The sequence below is a fragment of the Haliaeetus leucocephalus genome, unplaced genomic scaffold (assembly GCF_000737465.1).
Source record: "Haliaeetus leucocephalus isolate CR32 unplaced genomic scaffold, Haliaeetus_leucocephalus-4.0 Scaffold545, whole genome shotgun sequence".
Classification (NCBI taxonomy): Eukaryota; Metazoa; Chordata; class Aves; order Accipitriformes; family Accipitridae; genus Haliaeetus; species Haliaeetus leucocephalus.
The window spans coordinates 2538142-2550845 of NW_010972981.1; the positions used below are offsets into that span (position 1 = coordinate 2538142).

A 12704-nucleotide genomic window follows, 5' to 3' on the forward strand; every position below is an offset into this window, starting at 1 on the left:
AATTAAAGGAGGATAAACTGCTTACTTCTGCAGTATTACATTGTGGTTGATGATGCCATAGAAATAGTAATATATGCTGAACAATTCAGGGGTTCTTAACAACACTACAGTGGAAATTCATCAGGTATTGTATTTCTGTAAGAAGCACTAAGTTGTCCCTGCCCATGGCAGGAGGTTGGACTAGATGATCTTCAAAGGTCCCTTCCAACCCAAACCATTCTGGGATTCTGTGACAATCTTCACACTAGACCTGCAGTCTCCAGTTGTGTGTGTGTGTGTTTAGTATGGATTAACTCCCTGCAGTTCCCACAGACTACATCTCTCCTTCTCATTGCAGCACCAACACATCTCTGAGCCTGCTGAAGGAGCCAGGCAACCCAGACGTTTGCAGTGTCAGGGTGGCTTTTTTTCCTAGACATTACTTAATTGGAATAGTTTGTAGAAACACAGGATGAAACTGGTCAAAATAAAGCCTCTTTTCCATCACACTCTCCAAGTTGAATCTCTCAGCTCTAGCAGCAAGCTTGACATACTCCTGCCAACACCTTCATTCTCACCCTCAAGCTTCAATAAGCCGTTTTCAAATATTTCCACGCATACCTGCAACTGATAAAAGTTAGTAATCCAGTCAACAGTCTTCCATTCACAATTATGTTTTAACACTACTGTTTCACAGTCAGCGTATTTCATGACTCTTGCATTGCTACAGCCAACGTATTATTGTTTCTGATAGCTATATTACCGCTTCTTATCCAGTAGGCACCAGTACCAGTTGAATGAGGACACTGGGGTAGACACCTTTTATGGAACAGAGAAATTGCTCGTTTTCTACCATTCTTCCCCCTTCAAGCAAGAGTGGAAGAAGGAAAACTCAGTTGAGGACAATGTTCCTGTTACTATGTTCACACTCCACTCAACATGGATTTCTTCCATCTCATGAGTTTATACAGCTACTCTGTCTTACAACCACCATAGCCTTTCATTTAATTAGCTGGCTGAGAGCAGCAGTCAGGATGTGCACAGCAGACCCCTGTGAGGCATTGAACCGGCACTGGAGCTATGCTGCACACGTAAAGCAACAGAGCGACTGGTGGCACTGCTTCTTGTTCAACACTGTCCTAGCGCAGCCATCCTGCTCCTAGACCTGCGCTGGTGCATTCATGCAGTACGACCTGGATGGAGACAACTAACCACGTTAGGTCTCCACGAGCTTAGTGACCCTCTCCTTAGGATAGCGTAGACACCTCCCCCGTTTTCGAGGCCCTATCTCTGGTTGACACTGACAGAGCATACCTGAAGCATCTGGGTCAGAACCACAGATTTGCCTCAGGTTTTCCTACCAGGACCATCAGGTCTTTCTAATGGAGAAGAATGAATCAATCTAGCTTCTGAAATGCATGGATCGCACCTCATTGTCTTTTTCTGACCTTCTGTTCTCTACCAAAATTTAAACCCGGTTTCCCTCTTTTCTCCTGTGTAATTTCAGGGTTGGCTAGCCACAACCTTCAACTTAATTCAACATGACCAATGACCAGCCATTTGCCTTTTCCACCAGGTTATTATTAATAACATTAAGCTCCAGGTACATGCACATAATCTACAAAGATGCCTGAAAAGCCCCTGTAGCCCTTAGCAAATAAAAGAGTCCTTGCTCATATTAGTCCCATTTGCTGTGTTATCTTCTGCCACAGCAAGTTCTGCAAAAATACTCATGAGCCATACAGCCTGCTAGGTCCTTGGCCCTGTGCTCCTATACAGCTGTATAAATGCACATCTGGAATCCCAGCCATGCTCCCTTCACCATTCAAGAGTTTGATCTGCTCTTCAGGGAGCTTCAGAGACACAATTCAATAGAAGTTTGCAAGAACAACACAGCAACTTGGAAATTCAGCTAGCTTGGCAAAGGGAAGCCTTCAAATCATGTAAGCTTGTAGTACAATAGCTCTTTCCTTTTCCAGAACAATCAAGTAATGCCTTATTTCATTCCTTATCAGTGCCTTGCAGTTTTTGTCTGTACTCCTAGCCTGTAGACATTGCTGGTCAAATAGCATAGTGGCTAGTCTTCCATTTAAAATCAAAAGCAGCTTCATAAATTGACAGTTCTTGAGTGGTCTGACAGGACATAAAATTTCCCCTTTACTCCTTTGCACCCAGCAAAACAAAATGAGTACAGGGACAGTCATACCAAAAAAGGCAATCATGCAGCCATCTGACCATGTTAAGATTGACATGGGCACGTATGAGCTTTTCCTAGTGGGGAGAAGGGAAAGGTTTCCTGACTCATGCCTATAAATCCTTCCCCAGCACAACCCTGAAGTTAATAAAGAAAGCGCATAGAAAGAATGTACATACAACTTCATGTATTCAATTGTTTTCAAGATATTCCAAAAAAAAAAAAAAAAAAGGAAAGCACCGGTTCCATGTAAGTCTATGGTCAGAATAGGCAATACTTTCACTCTGCAACCAAACTGTATTTCCATGTAATGTAGCTGGATTAAGGAAAACATTTGCTCCAGCTGAAGGCCTGCCTCGTGCAGGCTTTTCCACCTCTACCACCAGAAATGTATTTTATGCAGCATGATCAGAAGGACATAAGTATAAAATGAAGTCCTTTGCCATAACTGAACTGCAAGTTCAGTTAAACTGATCAAAATGTTACCCAGATATTTGCATTACAGTGATGGAGACAGCCCAGTACATAAAACAATATACATTTATTTAGCACAAAAAGTTCCATATTCCAATAGAAGCGTGTGTATGCTTTTTCTAGTACTTCTTTACAGCACTTTTTCAAAAAAGTAAAGAACCATCATGACTAACACAAAGACATACTAATCATCTGGCAGAACAACTGTTTTATCCTACAACTGTAGGCCTGATAGCAGATTATAAACTGTAAGGCAAATCAGGAACTCCTTCTCAAGTGAGTAATCTCTACACAGTGGGACATTCACAAGAAAAATGGTACAAGACTAGGACATTATATATGACTGCAATGTTTGCTATAATTACAGCCAACATAATATGCAGGGGCAAGGTTATATTCTCAGACAGAAAAAGACAGACAGACTGCTGAAAGACTCACACTAAGTTGCCAGAAACATTGAGAGAGAAAAAAGAAACAAACAAACCACAGTTATGTCATATAATCACATATATAAAGCACAATTACCATTTCAGAGAAAACAGGTAAGTTTACATACAGTGCTCAGAATTAGGACATCTACAGACTTTAAAGCCTGCAACTTTCATTTAGAGACAAATACTTGATACTTGTTGGTAAACAAATGCTGATAGTTCACAACTGACAGCACATAAGTATTACTTGAAATCTGGTTCCATTAATGACATAACTACAATCACTGGATAGAGAAGACCATCCAAATTATACTGGCAGACAGATTTTCCATAGCTTCGCCTTTGCTGAAGTTCCACCATCTTAAGCGACTGACATCAAAGATGTGCTGCTGCAACTAGTTCAGTCTTCCCTCCTGTAGTTATCACCTGGATTAGACTACCCGAGTTTGGTCGATTCTTTCCTGTTATCCAGTCATAAAAGGTCCTGTTTTAAAATAAATGGATGAAACAGGGTGAGGAGGAGAAAAAAAATAAACGCTACTATCAGGCATATTGACAGGAAGCATAAAATAAAAACCTGTTTCCTTCTTTTCCTATTGCCCTCTCTAGTGATTTCTATGTATCTTGTAAACTGGCAGTGTGATCACTGGATTCAGACCCTCAGAGCTGGACAGAGGCCCACAGAAATCCATAGGGCTTTACCGTGCACACAGAGGATTTTCAGAACACCTTAAAGGAAAAGGCTAGGAGTTTAAAACATCAAAGTGGCAAGCCAAAGTGGCAAGTTTTTTTCCAAGTTAAAAAAAAAATTTGAAAAGTGGAAGGAGAGACTATTTAAGTTGCCTTTACAGTATGTACCAGAAACACAGGTTTATGGCTAAAATAAGAGTTGCTAAACCCATTAGCCTGCCAACAGGCCATTATAACACTTGGATATTTAACTGCAAAAGTGGTCTCAGCAGAAGCATAGAAAGCCCTAAGACATCCAAAATAGCACCAAGTAAGATGGACTCGTTCTAGGTAGCACACCAGAACACTCCTTATCAAAATGCAATACAAACTCCTTACTCAAAATAGAATACAGAAAGCGCAGTATATTTTTCAGGTCCATCAACCCTTCCAATGTTGCAGACATAGCAACTGCCATCAATGGTTTCCAGGGCACAAAATTCAAGCGCCCAAAAATTCCATATAGGAAAAGATTTTCTGCATCCTTCCCAAGATGCAGATGTTACCAACGCTTAACAACATTGGATGTTTTTCTTCCACAGCTAGTGAGATTTTCAGTTTTCAAAGCTGGATTTAAAGTTTAGGGAATTAGAACCCAAGAAACAAACCTAACCAATCAACCTAATTCTCCCATAAGGAAAAAAATTAGACGTTAAAATTAAAAAAATGAATTTGTAAAACCACAACATCTGGCTAAGCAGTCTCTGGAGCACAAGAAATTAAACATATTTTTTTAAAACATTTTTACCCCAACTAAATTCAACTGATGAGGCCCTTTTAAAGAGCCACATCAAACAGCTGCACAGGCTTCTCACAACAAAAACCATCTCCCACTCTGACGTCCAACTTAAAAAAAAAATCACAAAAAAAGAAATCTAATGTCAGAACTAAACTACTCTCTGAACAATTAGCGATATGTAAAAGCAGTTTCGGTGTCAGTTCTAAAAGACTTCAAAAATGTGTAAGAGTAAGCTCTTTACATGTATGAACATAGACTCATCTTTGTTTTTCCTCAAAGCAGCAAGAGAGTTGTCTCCTTACTTTCTTCCTTTTCACAGCTCACCCTCAGCAGCACGTTTGCTACTCCCCATCACATCACAGAAAGTGGTACTTACGCTGCACCCTCTCTGAGAGGAATGAGAAACAGTAAGCCTTATAATCTCAGCCTGCTGTTACATAAGCTACAGTTGAAGTTTCAGCATTTTGCAACATCATTCTGGACAAGCCTTTGTGGATGATGAAAAATTAAAAAATCTTGACTAAATTTTTCTAAACAAGAGCAGGAATTTTGCCAGCTGACAGAAGTGAACTAACACACCATAGACTGGGCAGTAAAGAGTGTTTAAAAGAAAAAAATCCCACAAAAGTTTACATGCCTTTTTGCAGTCCACCTTTAGGCCAGACTACTGTCTCCTGCCTCTGCTGTCTGCAATTTAATTTGTCTACAGGCTTTATGAGATTCTCTGGCTTCCAACTGCTTAAGGCTATCTCCCTTGTCAGAATAACCGGCATACAGATGCTGAGGTTGACAGAGTTGGGCTAATTTTCTCCAGTTAAGAAGCCGGTGCAATAAACCCAACGTGATTTAGAAACATACACAATGAGGAGATGACAGAGGAAAAAACACACCCAAATCCAAGATGCCTGTCTAGAAAGAACATGCAGTAAGATGCAGCAGCAAGAGAGACAGTGAGGAATTGTTTAATTATCACACAGATACTCACTCAGCAATGAATTCTAAGGGTGTCCAGGAGCTGAAATCTGCGTCAGGCATTGATTTCCTGTTTGCTGGTGTATCTAAGGTAACCCTATGATTAAAAAAGATAAGCCTTTTATTTACACATCATATTTCTGATGAGCACTACCTGCTTCTATTCATTGCTGTAACATATGCTTGACTCTTATACCACGTGGTATGGATTTCCCTTGCATCCTCTACATGTGTTAACAGCATATAACCATCAGTTTCAATGTGTATCAAAGGCTCCAACCCATAACCCCTCACCTTCCTGGCTCACTGATGACATCCAGCCCATTAGGGCAATTATTTGGACTGGAAGGGAGCTGTGGGCTATCTCGTGCAGACAGGGAATGGCAGTAATACGTTTGTTTGCATGTACTGCACAGCACATATGCGCTACATCCATGCTTTCAACTAGCCTCATGCCAGCTACAAATGCAGAAATTAAGTGCACAAGCATAGGAAGTTTTGACTTTGATGATACGTATTTACACTACATACAATGATATTAAGGGCTGAACTTTTCACAACTCCCTCACCGAGATGCTGTTGACAATCCAAGGTGTTATTACTCTCTCAAAAATTCACCCAAAACCAAAGTTTTGCATAAGAACTATACAAGCACAGAACGCCCAGAAGTCCGGTGATCTTGGTGTCTGCCTGTCTGTAAAGCTCTGTAGAAGGTGGTGTGAATTATCCAAACACTTTTAATGCTGTTGGTCTCTGACCTGAAGAAGTGCGCATAAGAGCATGTGTATGAGGAAAACAAAGCAGGGAGAACTCAGGTAGTGTTCCAAATTCCTATACAGAACTCTTTAGTCCTAAGTTTTCGGTCCTGAACTAGATATAGACCTGGCAAGAAAAATACTTTTGGTTTTTGTAGCAGAATTGATAAATTTACACATAGTGAAGACCTACTAGGCCATCCACCTTCTTCTAGCTTTCCTCATCAAAAAGAAAGGTGTGAGAGGCAAATAGAAGCTAAACTTTTTCTTTTCACAGGTCCTTAAAGTGACCTCATTTTACTGATCAAGCATAGATATGCAGCACCTTATGAAGAAGCTTCTTTAAACTAGTCAAAACTTGTAAAGTAATCCTTTACCATTATCACACAGCCAAGTAAAACTGTGCTGAATAGCTCATCTCATTTTTAGAGTTCTCTCTATACTGGGGGGGGGGCGGGGATCACACATTAATGAATGGCTACAGTTAAACTGGTTAAAAGTGAATCAAATTTTAATCCTAACATCCACTACTATTTTGCAAAGGAAAGGACAAGAAAAGAACTTAATCATTTTTAGGGTGACTTGCATATCATTTTGTTGATACATTCAAGATGTCTCATTTCTCTGTGAAACTGTACATAGGTCTGAGAAGCTGTTTGTGTACTGTGAACAGGACATCACAAGCATATCCATGTGACTCCAGGTTACAGCAGTAATTAAATAAAACAAGACAGGCAGAGGCAACTATGCAACCACTTACGGTAAAATGGCAACAGCAGCAGAACCAGATGGCAAGCCACTATTGGCACCAGCTAAACTCTGACAAAGCTGATGCACTGCTCCTTTGGCCATGCCATAGCCAATCATCCCTAACAATTAAAAACAGGCAAATTAGAGCACAATCAAAACAGCTCTTGATATCATCATTAGTATGACAGAAACTCAGATTGTTTGACGAATATTAAGACCATTTACCACAACCAGAACAGAATCACTTTTAAAACATTATCAAAACATACGTATTAAAAAAGGAAAAAAAGAAACAAAAAGCTCTTACTAGACATCCAGGAACTATCACTGAACTCAATTTACTCAGCACTATAGAAATGAGCAGCTTACTGAGTTTAGCACATTTACTTAGTGTACCCATATGTACCCTGAAGGACGGGACCTACAGGGCTAACCTTGCAAATCTAACAGGGTAAGTGAAGATGCTTATAGACTTTAGTAAGGGAATCGTCCATTAATTTTAATCATATGACTAAGCTATTTGCAGGTTTGGACTCACACAGATACAGCTTACTTCTCTCCGGAACTGTAATTCACTTCGTCAGCATCCCAAGTCTGACAGGCCCTTTGGCAAAAACTACAAAAAAACCCCTCATGGTAGGAAATTACTAAATAACCTACAGGTAAAGCAAACTTCTTCCTAAACACTGTTGCTTTCTAGGCAGACAGTAGTTAGCAGTGTAAGAGCAACAGGAATGAGAGCATAAGGCACACTGGTTAGGTACAATCAGGGTCCCATAGGTCTAAGATGTCTCATGGTATATATCTGCCAAGCAGCCCAGACACAGATGAAGCACATATGAAAACATCAATGTATTTTGCCTACTACAGCTGGATGCCTTTCTAGCCATCTATATAACTACTCAGCCACTTTCCAATGTTCCTGAGCAAGCATTTTGTATCAAAGTTAAAGGTCATTTTGCATTGTAGAAGTGTTTCCATTATATTCAATTAGACATATTGTATAACATCCATTTTTATTAGGAGGAATCATGGGCAGCAGTAGCTAACTTATTTTATTGTTACAATAAAAACCATTTGCATCTCTATCGTATTCCCCTCTTGTCTTGTCTAAACCAAACATTCCAAGTCTTGTTAAACCTTTTCATGCTTCTACATTTCTTAGCCACTGTCAGATTGTTTCTGTAACTTTTTATATAAACTTCCAGTATTCGTCAATTTGCATTATGTGAATCAACATTTTCACATAGGGAAGAAAAAAAAAAAAAAAAAAATCACACTAACAGCAAACAAGAAAAAGATGATTCCTTCTGTAATGGCTGGTAGTAACAAGCCTAACAAGTCATATTTGCAAAAGTTGAGTAACAATTCTTTCCCAATTCTTCCTGAAGTTAATAAGTTGCATGTGTTTGCCCAAAGCACTACTGTGTTTTTTTAGAAAAAGTCAGGCTCTTTGAAACCAGCTAGTTCAAAACATGAACGCAAATCACTTTGATTCTTGTGTTGTGGTCCCTACCTCCCAAAACCACCCAAACATAAAACATGAAAGTTTGCCACAGTTCACATTTTTTCATTTTTATATGGTCAGTCAGTAGTGCACAGTAAATTATTCATCTGCTTATTCCCATAAAATAAGCCTTTTATCTTCAGACTATGCCAGATGCAGCTGTAAACATAGAAGGTAAAATCATTAAATAGAACCTAGAGCATATTTTTCTTGAACAGATTTAGACACAGCTTTCAGGAATATTCATAAACTTTAGTATCTATGTCTCATCAAAATATTGTTGAAGTCACACTAATAAAAGATTGGGAAATAAGAGCATTTGTCTCATATGCCTCACCCTGCCTGTGGGCTTGTTTGTCAGTGCTTTGTTTTTTTTAAATTTTAAATTGCTCCCAGATTTCTTCCTCCATGCGGACCAACATGGCGAGGAGCGAGATGAAAAAACTCAATAAAGTTTGTATTTAATAGTGGAGGGCAAAGCCAAAGGTCAACAAGCTTATCTATGTCTGAAGCAAAGGCAGACTAGAATCAGACCACGAACAGGACAAGCATAGTTAACAGAATCAGCTAAGTCATCACTAATGGAAAAATTGGGCAATCAAGGACTCTGCCTTTCAGAACACAAAGATTTAACTTTATTTAAGCACTTACAGCTTGCTGTGAGCTTCTATTCTTCGTTATTTTCCGAACTTTTTTTTACTGTATCATTTATTAGCCAAGTACATTTCACCAATGCATGTCAAATATTTAAATACTGATTCTATTTGCACTCCAGCTTCAAGAGCTTCAGTACTGCTACCTGTAAAATTACACTTCCCTTAAGTGTTTCAGCAGAAATTTTCCACTTGTACCAGATGTCAAGAAATTGGGGAGTGAAACTGTTGCTTTACAAACAACAATGCTCAAACTAACAGATAGCTGTAACTGTTGATGTCCCAGCAGTTATCATGCATTGCATTTTACCTGGGGTTCCAGATAAAGCAGCCTGAGCTCCTGTCAAAGTCAAGAGGCCTCCTTGTTTCAGATGTTTTGTGGCTAGGTGGCTGGAAATAGTCGATGTCCAAACGCTCTGCTTCCACATCAGATCACAGTTTTTATATAAAGCTGATGAGGAAGAGAATTAGTGAAATTAACTATAAGATAGACAACTTCTAACTTCCTTACTGTCACACTGAGTGCAACTGCACTATGTGACAGGACTATGAAAACATGCTTTCTACCATTTTCTACTTCCACACTGGGTAGCATATCAATTTATGTCTTCTGTATCTCCCTTCTCTTTGGGCTCCGAGTCCCAGCTTTACAGCATATATTCTAGGCAATTTTCTGCTTTCTCATTACCAGAAATAAAAATAATAAACACAAGATAGTTCCATTAGCTCTCCATTAATGGTTCAAAGATTCCAAGCTCTTGAAACTCCTGTAGGCATTGCTTCAATTTATGTCAAGGATCTCCAAACTCTCACATTAGCCTCATCGCACGTCGCAGTAGCATGATCTCTTTCTGTAACTTCCTCACTGGCTGCAAAAGAGCTATGGTCCATTAGTATGCAGACAGAAGACTCCAAGAGATAAAGGAGTTGAACAAAAAAGTATTTCTTATCACCAGATTACTTCATAAACCAAGAAACTATCTGTCTGCCTGACAGTAGTACACTGGTATGGAATATCGAAGATGCATGCATCTGCACTGTACCAAGTGTGCATTCCAGTGCCCCTACATACTGGAGTGCAACCTCTGGTAAGGCAGCCTACTGGGGGAGGTACACCAGAACTTCAAATGAAATCAAAATCTGAACTCTCATCATTGTTTTTTTTATTATCAGTATCTGCATGGGAAAACAAAAAAAACCAACCAACTAGCCACGTAAAAGACTTTAGTATTCAGAAAGAACCATCTCCATAACACAATATGGAAGAAGCCTAAATAACTCTGTGACATAAGCTGACCACCTATCCCAAGATGTCCTGCTACCCTACCAATAACTTTACTATAAATCATGGTTATGATAAATTACCTTATTTAAAATACAGTGCATACTAATAACAATCCAATATAATGCAACTGTGGTATAAGTGTCTATGCCTTCCCACACTGTCTCTCTTTAAAAAGAGATCTTTGCTGGTAATGTCCAAACTGGAAGGGGGGGCAGAAAAGGACACATTTTACCAGATTTGCTTCAGACAGAAAACAAGTCGATATTCTTTTCTCGTATCTCTACACTAGTAGGTAAAGTACAAAATTTTGTTCCGAATATTACATTATATTTTTTATTATATTACATGCTTTTTTTAAACTGAAGGCTTTTTTCTGTAGTGTGATCTCAGGTCATTAGACAGCTCCTTCCAATACTGTATTGCACAGTAATAGCTCAGAGCACTGCAGGAGGCAACTGAGGTTTTATGCATAAAGCAATGAATTAGGAAACAACATTGATGTTTCTGGTGAGCCACTGTCTTACATAACTTGCCTGACCTTGGCAAAAGTTAGTTCATAGATAATAATGCTGAACTCCTTCATAAAGATTTTCTGATGAAAATTGGTGCATCAGGGAGTATTACTGAGAATAGTAAGCACTGTGCAAATTTAACGGACAGCAAAAATTCAGAGAAGCGCTAAGAAGCATTGTGACTGAGCTATTTTGTACTTTCATGCTTATGTCCTCTTCTGGACTCAGGAAGAAAGATGACCTCAAACATCTTTATTACCATGATTTTTAAGGATTCATTGACATGTTCACTAGCATGCATGTACCAAAGGCTTACATTTAGCTTTGGCGCTGCCTCCAGCCCATCCTCCTGCTACACACAAGATCGCATCCACCTTTTCTTCACCAAGAAGTTTTCCAACCTCTGTTGTCACCTTCAATACATCAAACAAAAACATGTTGAAAACATTGGACTGATAAGCTAAAGGAGTAAATATCAAGACTGCCTTAAAAGTTACTTTTTTCCAGTTACATAGCCAAGTAACACAACACATAGCAATTTAAACAGCTGTAGAAAATTAACATTTATGATCTACGAACTCGAAACAAAATAATTGTATTGAAAAATAACTACAGATAAAAGTCAGACCATACAGTGCGTGACGACACTGAAATAACTGATTTGAGCAGGACTGAAAGATCTGACCCTTACCTACATCATTAATAAAAATTTTAAATTGCAACTTACTTTTTGACAGGTGGTTCTGTGGGTATTATGGTGCTGTTTAATATAGGAAATGCAACTCCAGGTCTGACCAGGACTACTGGTGTCACTTGTGATGACAGTGCAAGAAATGAACAACTAAAGATTAGCCTTCTTATTGCTTCCATCTAGACCACAACCATCAGTTCATCTGGCCCCTAAATTTGAGTTGGGATACTTTTAAATATCCAGTATCTTCTTATCTTTCAATTATAAGACTTAACAGTTGGAATGAATTTGTTGGCTATGAATCTTCTCTGCCAAAGTGAAAAGCAAACAATCCATCTCTCAACAAAAGGAAAAAAATCTACCGGTTTTCACCAAGGTTCAGCATTGAAAAATATGTTGCAAACATTCTATATTACTCTTTAAAAGCCTTAAGAGTTGCGCAGATGTAAGGAAAACATATTGGCTAGTGATTCAGTTTATCAATAACAGGAATAGGTTCAAAAGTTAAAATTAAAAAAATTAAATCCCATCTCTTGAGAATAAGGCAAAGCAGTTTTTAGGCTGGCTTGGATTCTCCTGTATCTACCTTCGTGGAAACCAGTGCATTCTCTAGGGATCCCATCGGGGCTTAGGGTTTGCATGCTGTGAGTATACCATCTACGTACACACGACACATGTAAGAGTTAGGACATTAGAAAAAGGTGTTGCATTTTAAAGCGTCCTAATGCGTCTTCATTATACTCGTCTGAAAAGCCTGCGGCTTTTCAAGTCACCTAGAGAAAAATAACGCAAAACCTCCTTACGTGCTCAACCTCCAAAACTCACAGATCAAGCTCTTTCTGCATATTCATGCACGCACGCATGCGGTTAAAGGGAAATTACACACACACACACACACACACAAAAAGTAAGCAGCAGCGACGAGCAGAAGCCAGGGTCTTCGGGCTGACGGCACTGCGGCGGGACCGCCACCGGCCGCGCTCCTTCGCCCCACAGCGGCGGCTTCTTTCCCCCAACCCGACAACCCCCCCCC

At 39.3% G+C, this 12704-nt stretch overlaps 1 protein-coding gene across 1 annotated transcript in view; it reads right to left on the minus strand.

Annotated features, from left to right (window-relative positions):
- Positions 1 to 2775: 2775 nt before the first annotated feature.
- The window catches only part of QDPR (quinoid dihydropteridine reductase), a 10744-nt gene continuing 815 nt past the window's right edge, over positions 2776 to 12704 (minus strand). Inside the window, exons 3-7 of the mRNA XM_010576884.1 lie at positions 11297 to 11393; positions 9494 to 9634; positions 7034 to 7142; positions 5532 to 5615; positions 2776 to 3562 (exon numbers count right to left, since the gene is read on the minus strand). Of these exons, the coding sequence (XP_010575186.1) occupies positions 3454 to 3562; positions 5532 to 5615; positions 7034 to 7142; positions 9494 to 9634; positions 11297 to 11393 (540 nt within the window). The 3' untranslated portion in view covers positions 2776 to 3453. The remainder of the gene's footprint in view (positions 3563 to 5531; positions 5616 to 7033; positions 7143 to 9493; positions 9635 to 11296; positions 11394 to 12704) is intronic.